Consider the following 26,007-nt stretch of genomic DNA (forward strand, 5'->3'; position numbering starts at 1 on the left):
TATTGTTTAATTTACTTATTCAAAGTAGTAATTAAGAATTACAATTGAAATATTTAAATTAATCAAATTCAAACCAAAAAATGTAAGTAACAAATATAATTTACTAATAAACAGATTTAGTAATTGAAACAAAATATCATAATAGTCCTTTTTTCTGTTTGTACAACAATTATTAATATTATAATTTTATTTAAATTAAAATTAACACCATAACTTCATATTTCTTACAGTAAATATTCTTTCTTTTGAATTTAATTCAAAGAGGATTAATTAACTTAAAAACATTAAAGATTACAATTTTTTTTTTGTTTCTTATCTATTTTTACTCAAAAATAATGATCAAATTTATTTTTACTGATAAAATCTAAATTTAAAATTTTGAATCTGTTTATTGTAAGTTATTTATTTCACTTATCAAAGTAGATTACAACTAATATTTATTTTCTTCAATTTTTAAGCTATTTAAATGTTGAAATTAAAATAAGTAAAAATAAACTCAACACCAAAAAAACAAGTATGTAAGAATTGTAATTATTTGATTTAATAAATATTTCATTGTAAAACTATAAACTTGCTTTTAAGAATATGTTTTTTTAGTAACTAATTTAACTTTTATATTAAAAATAATTGTATGAATTTATTTTATTCTTTCCCTTATTGGTATTTTATAGAATATTATTATTAAACTAAAAATATTAGTAATATTTTTGAAATTAAAGATTAGATTGATTATTCATTATATTAATTCATTTTTTATGAAAAATTTAATTGTAAACATAATTTTTTTTGATAAATTCCAGTAATTATAAGATTAACTAAATTAAACTCTTTCTAAGTAAATGTGTAAAGTAAAATTTTTTTATTTATTTAAAAAATATACAGTAAAACCTCTAGGAAAACAAATGAGTTGCGATGTAAGAGGTAAGAGTCTTAAAATTCTAGGAAAAAAATCTCTTAACTGCGAGTTATCAAGGTTTTTGCGAATTATAGAGGTAATTCTAAAAATTTTAGTAAAAGTATTTAAATTTTTTTTTGGACTGTTTTTGAAAAATTATATAGAGTGCATGTAAAAACAAACACAAATAACTAATTTTAATTTTATGAAAAAATGAAAATATAAAAAATATAGAAAAAATAAAAATCTAAAATTAAAATTTTTAAAAATATATAATGGACATTTAGATAAATTGAACTAGGTTTTATATATTTAGTTAGGGTATGATTAACAGTTAGATTAATTGCATGTATAACAAATTTAATTAATATCACAATAAATTCTGGTTACTAGTAGTTACTACAAACAATAGAATGATCTTTTCTAATGTGTTTATACGGATAGCTAGAACATTACTGTTGACTAGAATTTGATTTATAATTGTAATTCAGTATAGTTAATGAACAGCTATCTACGCAAATATTGTTTCTTAAAGTGTATCTTGAATGCAAATAGAGCATATATTAGTTAACTCATAATTTTTTGTTTAGTTATTATATAGGCATGAATATTAAGAGTTTAGAAAATTACTTTCCTTAGCTTGATTTGAATTAGTTGGACATGCCTTACAAAGATTATCTTCATCATATTTATAAAATCCAGTTTCAAAAGTAGTACATTGAGTATTAAAAGATCCATTACAAGTACTACATGTTTTATCACAATGAGAGCAAGTATTTTAACTCACAAAATAACCTCCTAATGTGTTGTAAGTTTATGAACAAGTTGAAGTAGCTGTGTATAAATGAGTTATCACATTCAAAAGCATTAATTAGAACTATGATAGAATAGGGAAAGTGAAAATTTATCTAGATAAGAATCCAAAAAAAAAGAGACCAAAGTTATTCATAAATTTTAAATGTAAACATACACAAAATTTCAAAGAAAGTTTTATTTTTAAATTTTAGTTTAGAATTTTTAATTTAGTAATATTTTATAAAATCTTAATAGATAATTGAGTGATTTATGTTTATTCAAGTATGAAACACAATAATAAGTAAAATATACAATCAAACATTTTAAATAGAATTTTATGATTTTAATTATTTCTATTGCTTATTTAAGGAAGAAGTATTTAAATAACGAGTATTAGATAATTCAAATTGAAATTTTTTAGAACTGTTAAGACGATCTATTATTATCATATTTAAACCTTGATCATGTTAATTTAATTATTTTTTATTTCTAAAGTAATTCCTTATAAATTATACAAATGAAAATATTTAGATTCCACTTCTTACCAGAAATAAAATTGAGCTTGTTATTAAACAAATGGTTAAAAATATCAAAACTATTAAGCTAAATTAAATAACATTTATCACTTATTCATCACTAATTACATCTTGCTCTATTATATTTTACTGCTTTTTCACACTGATAATAAATAATATAAAGGCTATGGAAACCAAAAGCTCTTAAAATATTTTATAAATTATAAAAAATTTATTAATGAAGAATCTGTAATATAATAAATATGCAGCAAAGCATATGAAAATAGCTGCTATGATTGCACCACATACTATTGGATTTGAGTATAATACATAAATTAAGGTTATACAAATGTATTTCTTCAAATAACTCATTATCAAAAAGCTTCTCCATCCTCTCGCTTTTACATTTAAGTCTAAAGCAAAATTCGGTGTGTTATTTTCAATATACTAATTATCCTTTTTTAACATGATTGCTACTATTAGAATAATGAATATAACATGAGTTACTAATTGCATTATTGCATACTATTTTTAAGATGAGTATTCCAAAGAGTAGTATATACTAAGTAAGGTACAAGTGATATATCCTTAGTGCAGTTATGACATGGTGTTAACCAAGAAGTTCACTACTGTTATAGTATATTGTTTACCTTCCATGATCTATCTTGCAAATAAGCATAATAAAGATATAATTACTGATACAATTAACAATAAATGTGGGAGTGCTAAATTTCGATAAATATTATCTTTAATACCAAGCTATTATAAAAGATGTTTATGGTTATTGATATCTTCATTTGAGGTTGTATTTGAATTAATACTTAGCTCATCTGGGTTTGGAATTTCAGTAAATATAAAAGATGCTCCTAAAAGGGCTCCTGTATATAAAGGCTATGGTAATTATTCTTTAAAAACAATTAGAGGTCCTAATAATTGAACGAAGTTAGAAAGCAAACACAAAATTTAAAAGTTTTTAAGAAAATTCATTATAGATTAAAGACGTCCTTATTATGTAGATAAGCTTTTTCCTATGCTTTTAACATTATCTATAACCCCTTGTTTATTTTATAAATTATTATTAACATAATCAGATGTTAGTATTGTATTTTAAACTTAGTAGATGGATTACTTATTATTATAATTAATAACTATTTAACTGATTTTAATATTTTGTTATACTGAGACTTAGAATATTAAATTATTATCACTTTATTGCTATGAAACGATTGTGTAATCTTTATTTTGGATTAGCTTAGGAGGGTCGATTTCCAACCTTATTGTTTTTAATTCATCATTATATGAAGCTCCATTAAAAATAACAGTTATAATATTATATTAAGTATCTTTAGTAAGTAAGATTTATCTTATTTAGAGCTATAAAATACAAATTTTTTTAGGAGCATAAAAAATATAGTCTTAAATGCAAACACATTCTTTGTTAGACTGAGAAGACTATAAGCCTTTACTAGATTCACAAGTTTGAAGACAATCGTTCTACCATAGATAATGGCCATTTTAACAAATTGCGCATATTTACTCATTAGTGCAGACTTAACAGTTAGGTTATAAGCATAGATTGCATCTTTTATTTGAGTCACAGTAATAGCCAGGTAATTAAAATTTGTAGCAAAATATAGTATTATTAGGTTAATTATGCTAGAAGGGGCTTGAAGATGAACATTAACATTGTTATAAAATATTATTATATTCATAATTTTATGCTATGTCAGAACATTAATTAATACATTTATTATTTGCTAATACAAAATTACCTTTACATTTCTCACATATTGAAGTTAACTCATACGTTTATGTTTCAGGATTTAACAAACACTTTTGAATAATTTATGCGCAATTTTACATTTACTATGAAATAATAGCAGGATTAAGGGAAGTTTTATGGCAAGGTTTGCAAAGATTATCTCCTCCATATTGATATAAATTCTTAGCGCAAGTAGTACATTTAGAAGATTCTGAACATGTACTACATGAGGAATCACAAGGCATGCATTTTTTTTTCTCAATATAAAAGCCGTTTGTTGGACACTCATCTATACAAGTTTAAGACTAAATATCTAACTATTAGCCAAATTTACAAGAAGTGCAATTTTTAGAAGATAGAGAACAAGTTAAGCATTCTGAATTACAAGGTAAGCAATTATTTTCTAAAGCATAAAATCCATCTTAATTGCAAGAGCTTTAACATGTTTAACTCAAAGTGTTTAAAAATTGAAATTCTTTGCACGAAGTACAGATTTTAGAAGTTTATTTGCAAGTTTTGCATGATTTATCACAATCTAAGCAAGATTTTATTTAATCATCAAAGTATTGACTATAGAGACATAGACATTATTTTTATGAATTTAATTCATAATTAGCCATGCATTACTTGCAATTATTAGATTCATTGCAAATTTAACAATTTTATGGACACTATTCACATTTCTTCGTTTATTAATTGTAAAATTCACCATTACGTATTCTACAACATTTATTCTAATAAAGCTATGAATCTTAATTACAAGATGTACACCTATTAGGTCCTTCTTAATAACATCCTAAACAACTTTAATCACATTTTTTGCATTAATTTCCTAAAAATTACGAATCAGTATAATATCCTAGAATGCACTCTTCATCACAAAAACTTTGGGTAAAAACTTTTTTACATTTATTACAACCTTCAAGAGTGCATCCAAATAATATTCTTATTTTTTAGCTTTTAATATCTTTTTATATGCCAAAAAAGTTATGAATGAAACTATTCATTAATTTAGGTATTTTATATTATGAGTTATTCAAAGTATAATCTTCTCCAAAATAAACCAATTTATTTATTAAAGATTTATTTTGGAGACTCTTTAATGGATCCAAAAATTAACATTTTGTTCTTTTTATAAAATAAAAAAGATTAATAAAATTTAATTAATTTGCAAACAATTTACTTATTTTTAATGCAATGAATCATTTACTCAATATTTAGAAGTAATTTTTCATCTTTGTTTTAAGATAGCTCATGAGTACTTGATAAATCTTAAGTAGATTTCTGTATAAGATCTAATATATTCTGTTACTCGATATAGAAATCTTCTGGAATTAATGAATTATTAATAATAAATTTAATTCCTATAAAGCTTTGATTATCCTTTATGCCTATAGTACTAAAATGAAATATAAATAATTAAATGAAATATTTATTTAATTTTATCAATAAATTTTATTTCTTTTTACCTTAATACAATTGAAAAATTATCAAATTTTAAGGTTCTTTTGTGCTTAAATTACTTTTAATCAAATACTAAATAGTTTATCACAATTTATAACTATTTCATTTAATCTAAATATTGGTAAATTTGTTTTTCTTTATAATTTAATGTAAGTTCATTTATAGTTTGTTAAGATTAATCACCTATAAATATGTTTAGAATTTGATTTGATTATTCCTTTATAGAAACTAGGTTCTTTAAATAGAATTGTAAAGTATATTCAATTAAAATTATTAATAAAATTGTAATCTTTATCATTTCTATTACTAGATTTTTAAAAATATTATTGTTTTTATTATTAATATATTATCAAAAATTTTTTATTTTTTTTTATAAATTTATTATGAAGTAGTGCAAGGTATTTTTCATTTATTTGATTGATCTTTTTGTTAATCAATTAAATACTAATATTAGTAAAAGTTAAGCTATTATTATTTTCATGGTGGTTCTATTTATTTTGTATTTTTAAGCTTTACATCAGAAATTCATCAAATTAATTTATATTATTTGCTATTTTATATTACAATATATATTTTTGATTTTTTTTGATAGGTTAATTCGGTTATAGTAAATTACATCCTAAAAATAATATCTATTGAAAGTATATTTCAATATTTATATATCGTCCAAACTGTTGATTAAGATGAGTATTTTAAATAATTTTTGTAAAAAAATTCACCTTTTTTATTATTCGTGTATGTAGCCTTAAAAAAGGCTGTACCTTAGGGTACTATATATATACATATATATATATATTTAACTTTTTTTTCTAAAAAAATTCTTTACTGTTTAATTTACTTATTTAAAGTATCAATTTTTATTAAATAATTAAGAATAGTAATTAAAATATGTAAATCAATCAAATTGAAACCAATAAATGTATGTAACAAATGTAATTTATTAATAATCAGAATTAGTTATTGAATAAAATATTTTAATAGTCTTTTTTCTCAGTTTGTACATCAATTATTAATATTATTATTTTATTTAAAATGAAATTAAAATCATAACTTCATATTTCTTACTTTAAATTTTGGGGATTTATTAACTTAAAAGCTATATTAAAGATTAAATTATTTATTTTTTGATCTTTATCTATTCTAGCTCAAAAATAATGATTAAAATTGTATTTTTACTTTTAAAATCTAAATTTAAAAATTAGGAATATGTTTAATTGTTTATTTTTTACTTCTCTTATAAATAAAAGTAGATTACAACCACTATTTATTCTTTTTAGTATTTTTAATATTTATAGATGTTTTGTTATTCAATTTTTAAGTTAATATTGTAATTAAAATACTTAAAAACAAGACTCAAAATCAAAAAAGATGTATGTAAGAATTTTAATCATTTGATTAAATATATAATTTATTATCAAACAAAAAAATTGCTTTTAAGCATATGTTTTTTAGTAACTAATTTTATTTTTATATTAAATATATTGATTGAATTTATTTTGTAGTTTTCCTTTTTGGTATTTAATAAAATATTAGTAGTAATACCTAAAAAATAAATAGAAAATATTAATGTGACTAATGTAATTAATACATTTAGATTAATGATATAAAAATTTACTAAAAAATTTAATAATATTATTGAAATTATAGATTAATTTAGTAGTCATTGTATTAATTTATTTTTCATAAAAAATTTAACTGTAAACATAATTTTTTTGATAAATTCAAGTAATTACAAAGTTAAGTAAATTAAACACTTTTTAAATGAAAACTACTATTTTCTATTTAAAAAATAATATAAAATCAATAAAAAAAGTCGAACCCCAACTCCCAACTCAACAGTTTCATGATTACGTTGAAATGATTTAACAAACAACTTTTTATAATTTTCAAAATATTTTCATCCTCATAAATATTTGCTGATTTTTATTTAATAGTTACGTTCTTATAAATTTATTAAAAACATTCAATAAATATTCATATATTTACATAGTAATTAAAAAATAATTAATAACTTTTTTTTTATTATTTCTAATAAAATGATAACTCCAATCAATACCAAAAAAGCCAAATTAAAAAAATTGTATGTAGTCTCAATATAATGCGTATAAGAATTCGGATGGAAAATAGAAGTTTGCATAAATAATTAATAATTAATTTCATTTAAAATGCGTAATCCCTCGTTTTCTCGTAATTCGTAAGTAAGTTTTTTGTATACGAGAGGGTGGTGAGGGTGTCTTTAAGAACAAATAAATATGAACCCTCCCTCGTCATTCGTACGAAATCAATAAAGAGGGAATACGGTCATTAAGTCTATAATATAAAAAATTAAAAAATTATAAAAAATATAATATGATAAAAATGAAAATAAAATTATTTATTTAATTAATTAATATACTTTATACTAAATTTATCAAGGAATTAAATTTTATGTTTCCACATTCAAAAGAATTTAAAATTGATAGAAATAAATTTAAAAAGAATTAATATTTTTTATAAAAATTAATATAATATATTGAGATAGAAAAAATTTAGTATAGTAGCGTCATCTACAAACCCTCATATTATAAAGATAATAAATTAATAGTTTTGACTGGAATTATTTTTGAAGATTTTAAAAAAATTATATAATAATGAAATACAAATTATTACTTTTTTTGGTTATTGTTGTTTAATTTACTTATTCAAAGTAGTAATTAAGAATTGTAATTAAAATACGTAAATTAATCAAATTAAAACCAAAAAATGTATGTAACAAATATAATTTACTAATAAACAGATTTAGTAATTGAAACAAAATATCTTAATACTCCTTTTTTCTGTTTGTACAATAATTATTAATATTATTATTTTATTTAAATTAAAATTAACATTTTAACTTCATATTTGTTACATTAAATATTCTTTCTTTTGAAATTAATATAAAAGAAGATTTACTAACTTAAAAACATTAAAGATTAAAATTTTATTTTTTGTTCTATTTCTATTTTTAATCAAAAATAATGATCAAATTTTATTTTTACTGATAAATTTAAAATTAGGAATCTGTTTATTTATATATTTTTTACTTCACTTATCAAAGTAGATTACAACTAATATTATTTTCTTTAGTTTATTTTATAATTTTTATTGATATTTAGCTATTTCGCTCATTATGTATGTAAATCATCAAAATTAATAAATTTTGTTAAATACAGAATCAGGCATTTATAAAAAAAGTAGAAATTTTAGATAGTTACAAAAAAAAAATAACCAAAATACAATAAATAAATAATTATGTTTTTCACAAACTTTTTTTCTCCTGTATTTTTCACCTTAAATGTAATTCTATTAAATTAGAATAGGAAAAGTAAAAATGTATCTAGGTAAGAATCAAATTTATAAAGCATCAAAATTATTCTTAAATTTAAGCACAATCAAAATTTCAAAGAAATATTTATTTTTAAATTTTAGTTAAAAAATTCAATTTAATAATATTTTTAAAATTAATTTAATGATTAATATGTTTACTCTAGCAGGAAAAACAATAATAAGTAAAATATACAATCAAACATTTTAAATAGAATGTTATGATTTTAATTTTTTCTTTTGTTTATTAAAGGAATAATTATTTAATTAAGGAGTATTAGATAATTCAAATTGAAAATTTTTCGAACTGTTAAGATGATCTATTATCATATTTAAACCTTGATCATCTATTTTATTTTTATTTCTAAAGTAATTCCTTGTAAATTATACAAATGAAAGTATTTAGATTCCACTTCTTACCAGAAATAAAATTAAGCTTGCTATTAAACAAATGATTAGAAATACCAAAGTTATTAAACTAAATTAAATAACATTTATCATTTATTCATCACTAATTACATCTTGTTCTATTATATCTTACTGCTTTTTCACACTGATAATAAATAATATAAAGGCTATGGAAACCAAAAGCTCTTAAAATATTTTATAAATTATAAAAAAATTATTAATGAAGAATCTGTAATATAATAAATATGCAGCAAAGCATATGAAACTAGCTGCTATGATTGCACCACATACTTTTGGATTTGAGTATAATACATAAATTAAGGTTATACAAATGTATTTCTTCAAATAACTCATTATCAAATAGCTTCTCCATCCTCTTGCTTTTACATTTAAGTTTAAAGCAAAATTCGGTGTGTTGTTTTATATATATTAATTATCCTTTTTTAAAATAATTGCTACTATTAGAATAATAAATATAACATGAGTTACTAATTGCATTATTGCATACTATTTTTGAGATGAGTATTCTAAAGAGTAATATATACTAAGTAAGGTACAAGTAATATATCCTTGGTGCAATTATGACATAATATTAACCAAGAAGTTCACTACTGTTATAGTATATTGTTTACCTTCTATAACCTATCTTGCAAATAGACATAATAAAGATATAATTACTGATATAATTAACAATAAATGTGGTAGGGCTAAATTTTGATAAATATTATCTTTAAAACCTAGCTATTATAAAAGCTTCTTATGGTTATCAATATCTTCATTTGAGGTTGTATTTGAATTAGTGCTCAGTTCATCTGGACTTGGAATTTCAGTAAATATAAAAGATGCTCCTAAAAGGGCTCCAGTATATATAGGCTAAGGTAATTATTCTTTAAAAACAATTAGAGGACCTAATAATTGAACGAAGTTAGAAAGCAAACACAAAATTTAAAAGTTTTTAAGAATATTAATTATAGATTAAAGAAGTCCTTCTTATGTAGATAAGCTTTATCCTAAGCTTTTTACATTATTTATAGCACTTTGTTTATTTTGTAAATTATTGTTAACATAATCAGATGTTAGTATTGTATTTTAAACTTAGTAGATGGATTGTTTATTATTATAATTAATAACTATTTAACTGATTTTAATATTTTGCTAAACTGAGACTTAGAATATTATATTATTATCATTTTATTACTATGAAATGATAGTATAATCTTTACTTTGGATTAGCTTAGGAGGGTCAATTATCAACCTTATTGTTTTTAATTCATCTGTATAGGGAGCTCTATTAAAAATAACAGTTATAATATTATATTGAATATCCTTTGTAAGTTAGATTTGGCTTATTTAGAGCTATAAAATACAAATTTTTCTAGGAGCATAAAAAATATAGTCTTAAATGCAAATACATTCTTTTTTAGACTAAGAAGGCTCTAAGCCTTTACTAGATTCACAAGTTTGAAGACAATCATTCTACCATAGATAATGGCCATTTAAACAAATTGTGCATATTTACTGATTATTGCAAACTTCACAGTGAGGTTATAAGCATGGATCGCATATTTTATTTGAGTCACAGTAATAGCCAGGTAATTAAAATTTATAACAAAATATATTATTATTAGATTAATTATGCTAGTAGGGGTTTGAAGAAGAACATTAGCATTATTATAAAATATTATTATATTCATAATTTTATGCTATGTCAGAACAATGATTAATACATTTATTATTTGCTAATACAAAATTACCTTTACATTTCTAACATATTGAAGTTAACTCATACATTTTTGTTTCAAGATTTAACAAACACTTTTGAATAGTTTTTGCACAATTTTACATTTACTAACTAATAATAGCAGGATTAAGAGAAGTTTCATGGCAAGGTTTGCAAAGATTATCTCCTCCATATCGATATAAATTTTATGCGCAAGTTGTACATTTAGAAGATTCTGAGCATGTACTACATGAAGAATCACAAGTTATGCATTTTTATTTCTCAATATAGAAGCCGTTTGTAGGGCACACATCTATACAAGTTTAAGACTAAATATTTAAAAATTAGCCAAATTTACAAGAAGTGCAATTTTTAGAAGATATAGAGCAAGTTAAGCATGCTGAATCACAAGGTAAACAATTTTTTTCTAAAGCATAAAATCCAGCTTGATCGCAAGAGTTTTAACATGTTAGACTCTAAGTGTTTAAAAATTGAAAATCTTAACATGAAGTACAACTCTTAGAAGTTTATTTGCAAGTTTTGCATGATTTATCACAATCTAAGCAAGATTTGGTTTAATCATCAAAGTATTATTGACTCTAAGGACATACACATTATTTTAATTAATCAAATTCAAAGTTAGCCTTGCATTAATTGCAAATATTAGGTTCATAACAAATTTAACAATTTTATGGACATTTCTCACATTGATTAGTTTTTGAATTATAAAATTCTCCGTTTTTTATTTAACAACATTAATTTTAATAAAGTTATGAATCTTAATTACAAGATGTACACTTATTAGGTCCTTCTCCATCACATTCTAAACAACTTTAATCGCATTTTTTACATTTGTATAATAAAATAAATTTAATAGAATAATATCCTGGTATGCATTCTTCTTTACAAACATTTTGGGCTAAAGCTACTACACAATTATTACAACCTTCAAGAGTGCAATCAAGTAATATTCTTATTTTTTAGCTTTTAATTTCTTTTTACGTGCCAAAATAGTGATGAACAATACTATTCATTTATTTAGGCATTTTATCTTATGATTTATTCAAAGTAAAATCATCTCCAAAATAAATCAACTTTTTGATTAGAGATTTATTTTGGAAATCCCTTAATGGATAGAAAAATTAACATTTTGTTCTTTTTAAAAAATATAAAAGATAAGTAAAATTTAATTAATTTGCAATAAAATTTACTTATCTTTAATGCAACTAATCAGTTAATCTGTATCTAAAAGTAGTTTTTCATCTTTGTTTAAAAATAGTTCATGCGAAGTTGATAAATCTTAAGTAGATTTCTGCATAAGATCTAATATATTCTATTTCTCAATGTAGAAATCTTCTGGAATTAAAGAATTATTAATAATAAATTTAAATCCTACAAAACTTTGATTATCCTTTATGTCTGTGGTACTAATAAGAAATATAAAAAATTAATGAAATACTTATTTAATTTTATCAAATAAATTTTATTTCTATTTACCTTAATAAAATAGAAAGATTTTCAAATTTTAAGATTCCTTTTTGCTTGAACTACTTTTAATCAAATACTAAATACTTTATCATAATTGATACCTAATTCATTTAATCTAAATATTCGTAAATTAGTTTTTCTTTATAACTTAATGTAAATTCTTGTATAGTTTGTTAAGATTAATCACTAAAAAATATGTTTAGGATGTGATTTTATTGTTATTTTATAGAAACTAAGTTCTGTAAATAGAGGTTTTAAGAATTTTCAATCAAAATTATTAATAAAATTGTAATCTTTATCATTTTTTTAGTTGATTTTTAAAAAGTATTAATATTAAGTATTATCAAAACATTTTGATTTTCTTTTTTATAAATTTATTATGAAAAAATGAGAGATATTTTTCATTTATTCGAGTGAGCTTATTGCCAACCAATTAAATGCTGAAATTATTAAAAGTTAAGCGATAATTAGTATAATGGTAATTTATTTTATTTTGGATTTTTAAACTTAACATCAGAAATTAATCAAATTAATTTATATTATTTGGTATTTTTATTACATTATATTTATTTGATACTTTTTTATTTTATGGGAAATCGATTATTGTTTTTAAGAAAATTTTTCTAAAAATTAGCTTTAATTATTTAGAAAGAAAAGTTTTGTATAATATTACTATCTAAATCAAACCCCCGAATTAAAAAGATAATTAATAGCTTTGGATATAATTATTTTTGAAGATTTTTAAAAACTAATAATGAAATACATATAATAGATTTTTTTAGTAATATTTAACTTCATTTTTTCTAAAAAAATTATTTACTGTTTAATTGACTTATTCAAAGTATTAATTTTTATTAAATAATTAAGAATTGTAATTAAATATGTAAATTAATCAAATTGAAACCAATAAATGTATGTAACAAATGTAATTTGTTAACAATCAGATTTAGTAATTGTAATAAAATATTTTAATAATTTTTTTTCTCTTTTTGGACAGCAATTTTTAATATTATTATTTTTTTTTAGATTAAAATGACCAACGTTTCTTCATATTTCTTAATTTAAATATTCTTTCTTTTGAAATTAATTCAAAAAGATTTATTAACTTAAAAACTATATTAAAGAATATAATATTTTATCTATTTTTAGTCAAAAATAATAATTAAATCAAATTTTATTTTACTGATAAAAATCTAAATTTAAAATTAGCAATATGTTTATTTGAATACTTTCTACTTCACTTTTCAAAGTAGATTACAACTTCTATTTACTTTTTTTAGTTTTTTATATAATTTTTATTTATTTTTATACTCAATTTTTAATCTATTTATATATTTTTATCTATAAATCTTTCCTTTTGGTATTTAAATAAAGAATATTAGTAGCAATTCCTTAAAAATAAACAGAAAATATTAAAGCGACTAATTTAATTAATGCATTTAGATTAAAAAATTTAATAATTTTATTGAAATTAAAGATTAGATTAAGTAGTAATTGTATTAATTTATTTTTCATGAAATATTAATTGTAAACATATTTTTTTTGATAAATTCAATCAATTATAAAGATATTTTGATTTCTAATAAATTGATAACTCCACTTCAAGCCAAAAAATTCTATGCCTTCCCAAAACAATACTCCTATTAAAGTAATTAAAATAATTTCACTTTTTAAATATTTATCCCATAATTTAATTGAAGAAGAACATTAGGGAAATAGTGAAACAAAGATAATCATTTTTATTATATATTAGGGATAGACTGAATAAAATTTTTATTTGATATTCGGTAAAATATTTTTGAAATTATTATTTTTCTATTTTACAAAATTTCTGCCATTAATATATCCATCCTTAATTAATGAGGATTTACAGTATTTAATTCTACATACATAAATGAAATATAATTAAAAATACTGCAGCTTCAACATATTTATAAAAAACAAACTGTGTTTAAAAAATTTAAAATTAAAATTCTTTAAGCTTTTTTAGAAAAACACAATATACAAAATAAATTTTTAAGATAATTTTTTGTTTCTTTTATTAGGCTAATATTTGCGAAAAGAGATTGTTAACTCATGTTTCTTTCAATTTTCATGATTCAAAATCCAATTTTTAAGATATTTGTTTACTTCTTTTACCTTCATATTATTTTTGAAATTTTATTACTACTACTGATTATTATTTAGATGAGTTAACTTCATCCAAAATTTAATTTAATGAATCTGTTATTAAATCTTTTTAATTTTTTTTTGTAAAATAATTTTTTAATTTTTAAAAGATTTGAATAAGCTATATTGCCAGTCTAGATAAGAATAAAATGAAGCTCATTACTAAGCAAGTAGCTAGCATTATTATAACAGATAAGCTAAATTAATCTACACTCTTTAATTCCTCATCTGATATAATATCTTAGTTTAGTAAATCTTATTATTTCTTAATGCAAATTGTAAATAAAATCATCGTAATAAATATTAAAAACTCTTAAGCTATTTTAAATATATTAATAAACATACTATTGAAAAATCTGAAATATAAGATATATAGTCCAAAGAGCCCAAAATTAATAGAAAGTATAATGCAGCAAATATAAGGATGAGTAGGAATAGTTAAAATTAGTATTATTGAGATATATTTTTTTAAATAGCTAGCTAAAAGATAAGTATTCCATCCTTTTGCTTTTGTATTAATGTTTAAAGCGAAGTTTGGTAAAAAGCTTTCAATGTAGTTGATATCTTTCTTAAAAGAAATACAGTAAATTAAAATAAAAAAAACAGCATGAATGATCGATTAAATAACTGCATAATATTTCTCTTAAGTGTAAGCTAAGCAATAATAAATACTAAATAAAGACGGTGTAATAAAGCCTTGTTGAGTAGATGAGGCTATATTCATTAAAAAGTTAACTATTTCCATGGTATACTATTTTCCTTTCATAATCCATCTTGCAAAGCAGCAAAGGACAACAATAATTATAGTAATAATTAAAGATATATTTGGTAAAGGAAGGGAAGAGTATAAGTTTTCTTATAATCCTAAATCTTGCAATAGATTTTGTTCAGATGAAACTTATGTTTGACTAGAAGTATCGTTCTAAATATTAGCACTCAGCTAATTAGCATCTGGGATAGAATTGAATATAAATGAAGATGCTAATATTGTACCTACATATACCATTTTAGGCAGAAATTGCTTAAATAAAATCAAAGGTCCAAAAAATTAAATAAAATTTGAAAAAAAGCATAAAATTTGGAATTATTTTAGGATAAGGATAACTATATAGCCATTTCCTTTGCCAGAAACAAGAACTTTGCTAACATTTGTAGCACTATCAATTTTTGCCTGCATATTTTGCTAAGAATTGTTGTAATTATTTGTTGTGAGTATAGCATTCTATATCTTGAATATTTCTTTCTAATTGCCAAAATAAACTACTATTTCATTAACTCTTCTATTTTATTCAACAGATATATTAAAAGTGATAGTGTTACTTACTTACTGCTGAGATACTATTTGATAATCTGTATTTAAAGTCAATTTACCAGGATCCAATTATATACTAAGTCCTTTTAATTCATTTGGGTATGGAACTCTGTTAAAAGTAACAGTTATGATGTTAAAATCTGAATTTTTAGAGAGATTAATTTAAGTAATAATCAATTTTGTAACACAGATATTGTCAGGATTAATTAAGATATAATCTTAGATGCATTCACATTGTGCTTTAGAGTTTGAGATTTATAAGTTTCTAGAAGATGGACAAGATTAAAGACATTCATTCAACCAAAGATAATATCCACTGCTACATAATGTGCAGGTGTTTTAATCTTAGCATGTTTAGCAATTTAACTAACTGCACTCATGACAGATTTTATTATTATCACAAAAGTATCCTAACTACTAGAAGCTACTACAAAATATTGAATTATTTTGTTTAATATGCTTATATGGAAAACTAAATGAGCATTCGCACTAATTTGTGTTTACATTTAAATAGTAATTCTGACTGATTAGGGAACAACTATCTACACAAATGTTATTAATTAAAGAATATCCTTAATTACAAGCAAGACAAATGGTAATTAGCTCATAACTTTTAGTTTGGTTATTATATAAACATTGCTAGGAAGAATTATTACAATTGATAACTGTAGTTTAAACTAATGTGGCTGGACAAGCTTTACAAAGATTATCTCCTACATATTTGTAAAGTCCAGTGGCACAAGTAATGCATTGAGAGTTATTTGGTCCGTTACAAGTTTTACATGATTGATCGCAAGGAGAGCATTTACCTTAATCTATGAAAAAGCCTCCCATGATATCACAAGTTTTTTGACATGTTGAATTATTTGTGTAAAAAAAATATTCACTGCTGCAAGAAAGGCAATTATTTTGAGAAGATCCATTACAGGTAAGACATGAGCCAGAGCATTTAGTACATTAATTAGAGTCAAGATAGTATCCAGGAGCACATACTATGCAACTTGATTAATTTGTGCATTTCAAACAATTTTACAAGCAATTAATGCATGTTTTTGTATTAGAATCATAGTATTAGCCTTAATTTATTAAGCAAGCTTCACAACCATTATTTAAGGAGTTTAATTAATAATTTTATTAGCATACACTGCAATCTTAAGAACTCATACAAATCAAACACGAAGAAGGACATTAACCACATATTTTCTAACTAGAATCATAATATTATCCTTAGTTTATCAAGCAAGCTTAACAACCATTTTTTTAAGAGTTTACTTAATAGTCACTTTAACATACAGAACAATCATTAGAACTATTGCACGTTAAGCAATTACTAGGACAATTTCCACATTAAAATTTTTAGGAATCATAGAATTACCCATTATTAATTTTGCAAATTTGACAATTATTTGAGGAGTTCAATTCATAGTTAGTATTGCATACGCTACAACTAGAAGAGCTACTACAAATTGAACAATTTTGAGGACATTACCCACAAGGTTAAGTAGTAGTTTTAAAATATTAACTTGAGCCGCATGTTGAGCAGTTATTACTAGAAACTAAAGCAAAATTATTTTTACAAGTAATACAAATATTTTAATTAGCTGTTGAGCATAAAGCACAATTATTATTACAAGCTGATCCTGTACAAGGTGGACAAGTAGTACCAGATTGACTAGCGCCTCCAGAACCTGTACCAGAACCACTTGATTCTCCATCAGTAGAAGGATCACCAGTAGAAGGGAGCATTCTAATATTTTGTTTTTGACTTTATAGATATAAAATACATTTATCAGTATTTTTACATTCTAATTTTCTAAATTCTTTTTTAAATTCTTATTTTTTTGAGTATAAAGAGTAAAAAAAGTAAACTAACTCAGATTTAATACTTTTAATTATTTAAAAAATAAATATAAAAAATGTTCAATGCTTGAATCTTAATTTACATATTTTTTGATTCTTAGTTAGCAATTAAATTATTCTTATTGAAGTCTATTAAATTCGACCTAAGTTCTTATATCAGATTGGATGCAATAAAAAAGCGATGGCTTCCTTGAAATATGCTAAATTAAACAACTATAAACTCCTGAAAGCAATACATTTATTAGTACTAATTTGTTAAGATGTCGCTGATATTATTTAAATCTATATTTTAATTACTAATAAAAAATAAATTAAATAAAAATTAAATAGGAAGAGCTAAATTATTATTTATTCGAACATTTGATTTAAAAATCGGTTAATTATATTATGCAAAAATAAAATAATTTATTTTTTTTAAATGAATCACTTTTTTTTGTTATGAAATAAAAATTCATCTTTTTCTTTCTATCTATCTTTAGATTTATTTTAGTATTTATTTATTTATTTATCTTCTTTTCATTGAAAAATATTTTGTATTTAATGAAATTTTTTTTAAATAAAAAAATAAAATGTAAAATTAAAAATTTTTTTTTTGCTTTATTTGACTAATATTATTTAAATAAAATTTTATGAAATAAAAAAGGATAATTAATAAATAAATAATATACCTGCAAATCCTATTCAAATCAAAGAAAAATAAATTAATATCCTAGTTGTTTTATTTATATTGTTCTATTTGTTTGAGAATTTCTATTTAATAATCAAAAAAACCCTCAGAATATTTAAAACTGATTTACAAATCTAAATATTGCTAAGTGAATTCAAAGTTTTCATTTAAAAATTATTGAAATAATATTTGCTTTCCAAACTCTTATGTGAAAACTATGTAGGATTAGATAAATAATATTATTTTGTTTAGAAAACTCCATGAGAGTGTTTTCATGTTTGCCTTCTTACTTGTTTTGAGTAATTCAAATTATTATATTTATTTATTTTTTTTGTTTAGTTTTTCTAATATTTTTGGAAAAATAAATTATTAATTTCACAATATAGTATTTAATTAATGAACCAAATAAATTTCGAATAGATTCTTTAAAATACAAAAAACTTGATTATATTTCTAAATAAAATTAAGAATCATTAAATTATTCTATGAGAATACAAATTAAAGGGAAATTATATAAGGATGGGCATTGGAGCTTACTCATATCAATAAAAATAAAGAACGTTTTGTTGTTATTTGAAATAACTAATAATTATATTGATTATATTTAAATATTTACTCTCTTAATATAAACAAAATGCACACATAAATTGAGTAACTTAGGTAATCAGGTTTCTATTTTTTTATTGTAAGCTAAAATTAATCTTAATCAACTATGAGAAAAATGTATTTTTATTAAAAATAAACCTTGAATTTATTAATTAATTAATTATGTTTCTAAATAACATTTTTGATTATTTTTTTAATAATAATTCAATATTAGAAAATGATCTATAGAAAAAATAAAGTTTTTTTAAATATATAAATAAAATTAATTTTATTTATCATAAATTTTCACATATAAACACTAGAAAAGCTTTAGAATGAATATTTCGTAAATTTATATTAAAAAGTCTTTAAAAAACTATTAATTTGTTTAATTTAAATGTAATCTTAATTGAAGAGAAACGACAGTATCTTATTTAAAAATTGAATGATTTAGAGTGTAACATATAAACTTAAAAAAAATTCTGATCAAATATATTCATGAAACTCAAATTAAAAATCGTGATTATTTTTTTGCGAAAAATTAACAATATTTAAAAATCAATATTTTAAGAAAATGAAATTAATAACTAACTTTTATCAAGCTAAGTAATTATTTATAATGTGTTGGTGGATTGATTCCCTTATGATCCTTAAAAATAGACAGTCTAAATAGAAATTTTTATTCAAGACAAAAACAAATATTAATTATGTGATTGAGGATTAAATTATTATTAAAAAGATATTAAGAAATTAAAATTATATTTCATTTATTTATTTATAAATTTATCCACTTAAATAGTAAAAAATTTATATTATTTAATAAAATAAGTAATTCTAATTTAAATATGTATCAAATTCAATACATTTATTTATTATATTTTAATAAATGATTAAGCAACTAAATTACTTTATTATAATGTCTTATAAAAATATGTATTATCTTTGAATATAGTTATTAGTTATACATCAGAACAAAGTAACTATTTTATTTTAAGATTACAGAACAAATTTTTGGATTCTGGTTTTTTTAATTGCTTCTAAAAAATTAAAATTTATCAGATAAATGTAAAACAATATAAGTAAGTTTAAATTCTATGGATTGAATTAAAAAAGTAAAAGAAAATAAAAAATAAATTTAAATCCATTTTAAGTAACAATAAGTGATAAACCTATCTTAAGTTCCCTTTTTTAACTGAGTTGTGAATTTTGAGGCTCCCCTCAAACAAATATCTGATTTTTAATCTCTAGTAGTTCAGCTCTTTTCTGCAAACTACAAAGTGTGAGACTAAATATTTTATGGTATATAACCTCAAATGAAAATGATTTTATACTAATATCATAAATTGAATTTAATATTTTTTTTAATGATTTTAAAAGTAAAACAAGCAAACCCATTTCTTTCTTTTATTTGAATTTTTAAACTCACTTTATTTTTATATAATTTATTTAAAAAATAATAATATGAAATATTTTATAAGAACATCTTATTTATAAGCTTGTAAATATTATAATTAAAATCTATTAATCTAGAAATAAGGAAAAATGTAATTTTAAAAAAATCAAAAAAAATAAAGAATTTTATTTTTAAAACTAAATTTAAGTTCAATCAATTATTAACTAATCAAAATTTTTTTGATTTTATCTAATTTTTAATTTAAACATAAATAATTAGTTAATATCAAATATACTTGCTTTTGATCTCAATCGATTATAGAAAACTTTTTTAACTCTCAAGGCTTATTTCATCTTTCCTTTAAATAAATGGCATACTATTAATTAATAAATTCAAATATTTAGTAATTGAAAATATTTTTTAGCGTAAACTTTAAAATTAATAAATCTAATATATGTAATAAATTAAGAAATAACCAATAAAAACAAAAATTTATTCCATGATATCACTATTAGTAAATAAATATAAAAGGTCCCCATAGGAATAAAGCAAATAAAAATATTTAAATCATCATATTATTGTATAATTATATTTATAGAAGTTAATTACTTATAGAATGTAATTGTTTATAAGAATTAATAGTAACAATTTAAATAATCATTAATAATTCCTAAGTAAAAATATAAGAATAATATAAGAGCTAGCTGCTTAATTTTAAGCTCTCTAAGCAAATAAGAAAATGAATATATCATTAAATTTACTAAAGTAGCTTTTTTATTCATTTCATTATCAAAGTCTTAAAATTTTTAGGTAATTTCTAATTTACTCATTCATGTTCTACTATAAAAAAAATATATTTAAATGAGAAAGAAAAATTCGATATCAAAAATTAAAAAAATTTGAATAAATCTATTCTTCATAGATTTATTTATAAATCAATAGTTAGTTAGTTAGTTAGTTAGTTAGTTAGTTAGTTAGTTAGTTAGTTAGTTAGTTAGTTAGTTAGTTAGTTAGTTAGTTAGTTACTCTTTATAAAAATTATAAGTTTGCTTATTTAGTCAACCTTAAAATAAGATTAGTAAGTAAGTATCTTTATTCTTTGCTGTGATGAAATTAAATATTGAAGAATGTTTTATTGATTTATTTTTACCATAGAATGCAAATTATTAAGTTAAGTAAACTAAATCTTTCTCTTCAAATTATTATTTAAAAGTTTCAAATTGAAATCTCTTCAATTTAATAATGATTTTAACAATTTCGTTTGAAACATATTTAGTAAAAAATAATTAAACCATTATCAAGTACTATTTATAAAAGTATTTATATTTTGTTAATTAATAGTTTTACTTTTGGAAAAATAATTGATCTAAACTATTTAACAGATCAGGGTTATTATTTTTCTGATTTGTAATTATAAATTTAACTTTTTTTACCTAATCTTAAAAACTAAATTTATGCGAAAATAAGTAATAAAAATACTCTAAACTAAAATATAAATTAAAAACATTGAGAACAGCAAGATTTTATTAATGAAATTTTATAAAGTTTATTAAATGGATATACATGAATATATATTATTTTATTTTTTCAATATTCTTATTTAGAGTTTCTTAAGGATTATTTTTATAATAATGGAGCTAAAGCAACTTTATATTAGCCATGTTCATCTTAGTATAAGTAATACAAATATCTGCTAAATATTCTTTTCCCTAAAGTTAAAGAATACAAATTTTTAATGAAATTTATATTAAGAGTATAGTAATCATCTTTTTTTATCATTACATCGTCTTAAGGAAATTGTAAATCAAGTTATAATGGCTTAGGAAGTATTCCGCTTTGATCAACATTTATCGAAACTCCAAAAGTAAAATTATTTTTTTATGACCATTCACCAGGTTGTTAAATAGTAAATAATGATAAATCAGGTTCCATTCTTTTTTCAATCAAAAATCTATCGAAATCTTAAAAATATGATTCATCTATTTAAAACACTTAATCGTTCACTGCAGGGTTTAAATAAATATTAAGAATAATTTATTTAAGCATTTGTTCATCACAAAAATCCAATTTTCCACTAAAGATATATTTTTTCTCATATTTAAAAACACCATTCCAACCTTAAGTTAAATTAAAAAGAGATTGTCTTGAAGGTATAAGTTTTGGATCATAATCAGGGATTGTTAAGTGATAATTGTTATTAGTTTGATCATAATAAAGCGAGTAGCTTTTTTTATTTATTTTTCCTTAACTATAGAGAGAAATAAAAATTTAACTCTCATATATTTCACCAAATGAACTAGCTAGAAGTAAACCAATTCTCTGGTAGGGATATTTTGAGGGATTTTAATTTAGAGTATAAAGTGATTTGACTAAATATACTCCACGCAAATAAAAATGTACACCTTCCAAGACCATCCTTACATCAATTATATCCCCACTAGCAAAATAATCATAGCTGATTTACTCATCCTAAAATGTACCTGATTAGACACAGCTTTATTCTTTTAAGCAAGTGAATCTAGTGGCTATTTAATCTCCAAAATAAAGGCAATCCTAACATTCGATTGAAGTAAAGTAAGTGATTTAAGTATTTAAATCAAACTGTACTAGTGCATCTCCAATTGAATCAATTTTCATCATGGTTTAAAATTCTCCATTTAATTCTATTTTTAAAGAGTTAGAAAAATCAGTTAAGGTTTATTTTCCTGAAGAAGCATTAATAAATTGCATACTGCAATTAACTATACTTAATAAAAGAGCTAAAGCTATTATTTTCTTCATAGCTATCCAAATTATTATCTAATATTTTTTATTTAATGATTATCACTTTATTAAAATTAGATTCTAATTTAATTATGAATATTCTAAATAATTTTAAAAATATGATATCTATCTATTCAATAAACAATAGGAGAAGTGGGGCAAAAATAAGATATAATTAATTAAATTAATTTGAACTATTTTAATAAAATTGATAACGAAAGCCTTATTATGTCATTTAAACTCCTGTTAGGTGTCCATCCATATTGCAAAAACAATCATAATTTTAGATTACTAAATAACATTATATATTATTAAAGGGCATATAACCAATTAAATTAAATATAAAATATTATTTAAGTTTCTTTTTTTTATATTTATTTATATATCATTTTTTGTAAATTTTTATAATAGAAATCATATTAACTTTAAAAATATTAAAAATAAAATAAATATGTTCTAATATAAAAAGAAAAATTAAAATTAAATGTCAAAATAATTATAACATTTTAAATTTAAAATTTTGATTCATAAGTATTTTTAGAACTTTAAAATATCTTGATTGATAAATAATTGCGTGAGTTACTCAGGATGAATTAGCTGTAATACCTTAAATTAAATTGTAAATAAACAAATCCCTTTAGGTGCGTAAAGGATAAAAAATTAAATAATAATAAACTGATTAACTTAGCTTGTATAATAATAATTATCAAAAACCACCTTTAAACTATCTAAAGGTTTTTTTACAAATTTTTTTATAAGATTCAAATTTTTATATTGAAAAGCTACTAATGTTATTTAAGCTGATGTAGATTAAGTTAAATTTAGATATTCTATATAATCCAAAATTTACATTATGACGTAATGCAATAATAGAAGTTTGAAAATACAACGATCACAATAATTAGGAAAAGCTCAGTATAAATAAAATAAAAAAAATTATATTTGGAGGGAAATAATAAGCTTTTATTGTGATACTGAGTGCCTTTTAAATTAACAGAAAACTAGCTATAACGATTAATTTAAATGAAAGTAGTAAGAGACTAAGTAATAATTTGGACTAAAAAGATTTCTTTTTTTAGTTTAATAATTTAAAAAAACCTGCTTATTTCAAATTTTGGGTTTGATACACTTATTTATCTATCTTATTCTTAGACACTGCATCAAAAATAGAAATATATTTCTTTTTCTTTTAATTTTTTCGATATTTAAAAAGAAATGCAATAAAATATTTTTTTTATCTAAGAAGAAAAATAAAGCATTTTAAAAATAAGGTTTTATTAAAAAGAGAAAAGAAACATTATTCTATCTAAAATATCACGTCACATAAATTTTTTGTCAATCTTAATTTTACTTTTAATCAAAAGCTTAGTCAAAATTAAATGACATGATAGTAATATTATTTTTCTGATAATTGATTAGAAATTAAATTTTGTTACCTAATATATAAAACTAAAATTATCATAATAAGAAAAAGGGATACATAAACTTAGCTCAAAAAATAAAGATAAAAAATATATATAGCAGGAGGAAGTTTTAGTGAAATACCAAATAAATATTTTTAAAAAACTTGTCATTTAAAAAATAAAATTCTTTTAGCACTTTATATTTATAATATGTGATTTCTAATTACTGAGGAGCTAGAGTATAATTATTTAATTTGGTTTTTTCAATAATATTATTTTTCTTATCTTAAGGATTATTTTTGTTTTAAGGGGGCTAAAGCAACCTTATACTATCCATTATCATTTTAGTATAGGTAGTACAAATATCTGCTAAAAATTCTTTTTCCTAGAGTGAATTAATGACCTTTAATGAAATTAATATTAAGAGTATAATAATTATCTATTTTTTGAATTACATCATCCTTAGAAAATTGTACATCAAATTATTTTGGCTTCGGCAGTTTTCCATTTTGATCAATATCTATTTTAATATCAATAGAAAAATTCTTGTCTGTTGACCATTCTCCAGGTTTTTCTTTTGTAAATAAAGATAAATCAGGTTCCATTCTATGTTCAATCATAAATCTATTGAAATCTTCAAAATATGATTCATCTAGTTAAAACACTTAATCATTCACAGTAGGATCTAAATGAATATTAAGGATAATTTACTTTAGCATTTGTTCGCCACAAAAATCCAATTATCCAGTAAAATATTACTCTTTCTTATAATCAAAAACAGCATTCCAACTTAAAGTTAAATTAAAAAGAGATATTCTTGATGGTATAAGTCTTGAATCATAATCAGGGATGGTCAAATAATAATTTTTAACATTTTCATCATAATAAAGTGAGTAGCTTATTTTATCTATTTTTCCTTATTTATAGAGAGAAGTAAAAATTTGACTTTCAAATTTTTATGAATTATCACCAGCTAGAAGTAAGCCAATTTTTTGGTAAACATATTTTGAGGGATTTTAATTTTTAGTATAAAGTGATTTGACTAAATAAACTTCAGGTAAATAGAAATGCACATCACCCAAGACCATCCTTACATCAATAATATCCCCACTAGCAAAATAGTCTTAACTGATTTAAACATCCGAAAATGACTCAAATGCGCCTTATTAGACACAGCTTAATTCTTTTAAGCAAGTGAATCTAGTTGCTTTTTAATCTCCAAAATAAAGGCAATCCTCACATTCAATCGAAGTAAAGTAAGTAATTTCAGTATTTAAGTCAAACTGTACTAGTACATCTCCAATAGTATCAATTTTCATCATCGATTAAAAATCTTCATTTAATTCTATTTTTAAAGAGTTAGAAGAATCATTTTTGACGCCATTTTCTGAAGAAGCATTCATAAATTGCATGCTGCAATTAGTAATGCCTAATATGATAGCTAAAGCAATTATTTTGTTCAT

The 26,007-nt window shown here is 21.2% G+C and overlaps 4 protein-coding genes across 4 annotated transcripts; all 4 read right to left on the reverse strand. All coding sequences in view use genetic code 6, as the record gives it.

Annotated features, from left to right (window-relative positions):
• Positions 1 to 1,265: 1,265 nt before the first annotated feature.
• On the reverse strand, positions 1,266 to 5,537 carry TTHERM_00102630 (transmembrane protein, putative; the record flags this gene model as incomplete). Its single annotated transcript, XM_001012213.2, has 5 exons — positions 1,266 to 1,357; positions 1,526 to 1,772; positions 2,611 to 5,095; positions 5,151 to 5,366; positions 5,437 to 5,537. The coding sequence occupies 5 exons, from the start codon at positions 5,535 to 5,537 to the stop codon at positions 1,266 to 1,268; spliced, it is 3,141 nt and encodes a 1,046-aa protein (XP_001012213.2).
• A 4,003-nt stretch (positions 5,538 to 9,540) lies between these two features.
• On the reverse strand, positions 9,541 to 17,619 carry TTHERM_00102640 (transmembrane protein, putative; the record flags this gene model as incomplete). The annotated part of the gene is made up of 4 exons (XM_001012214.3): positions 9,541 to 9,564; positions 9,674 to 12,059; positions 12,116 to 12,331; positions 15,314 to 17,619. 4 exons carry the CDS (start codon positions 17,617 to 17,619, stop codon positions 9,541 to 9,543), a joined length of 4,932 nt encoding a protein of 1,643 aa, XP_001012214.3.
• A 4,346-nt stretch (positions 17,620 to 21,965) lies between these two features.
• On the reverse strand, positions 21,966 to 23,159 carry TTHERM_00102660 (hypothetical protein; the record flags this gene model as incomplete). Its single annotated transcript, XM_001012216.2, has 2 exons — positions 21,966 to 23,041; positions 23,111 to 23,159. The coding sequence occupies 2 exons, from the start codon at positions 23,157 to 23,159 to the stop codon at positions 21,966 to 21,968; spliced, it is 1,125 nt and encodes a 374-aa protein (XP_001012216.2).
• Positions 23,160 to 24,510: 1,351 nt separating this feature from the next.
• TTHERM_00102670 (hypothetical protein) lies at positions 24,511 to 26,007 on the reverse strand (the record flags this gene model as incomplete). Its single annotated transcript, XM_001012217.2, has 3 exons — positions 24,511 to 24,577; positions 24,772 to 24,947; positions 25,000 to 26,007. 3 exons carry the CDS (start codon positions 26,005 to 26,007, stop codon positions 24,511 to 24,513), a joined length of 1,251 nt encoding a protein of 416 aa, XP_001012217.2.

This window comes from Tetrahymena thermophila (genome assembly GCF_000189635.1).
Source record: "Tetrahymena thermophila SB210 genomic scaffold scf_8254716, whole genome shotgun sequence".
Classification (NCBI taxonomy): domain Eukaryota; phylum Ciliophora; class Oligohymenophorea; order Hymenostomatida; family Tetrahymenidae; genus Tetrahymena; species Tetrahymena thermophila.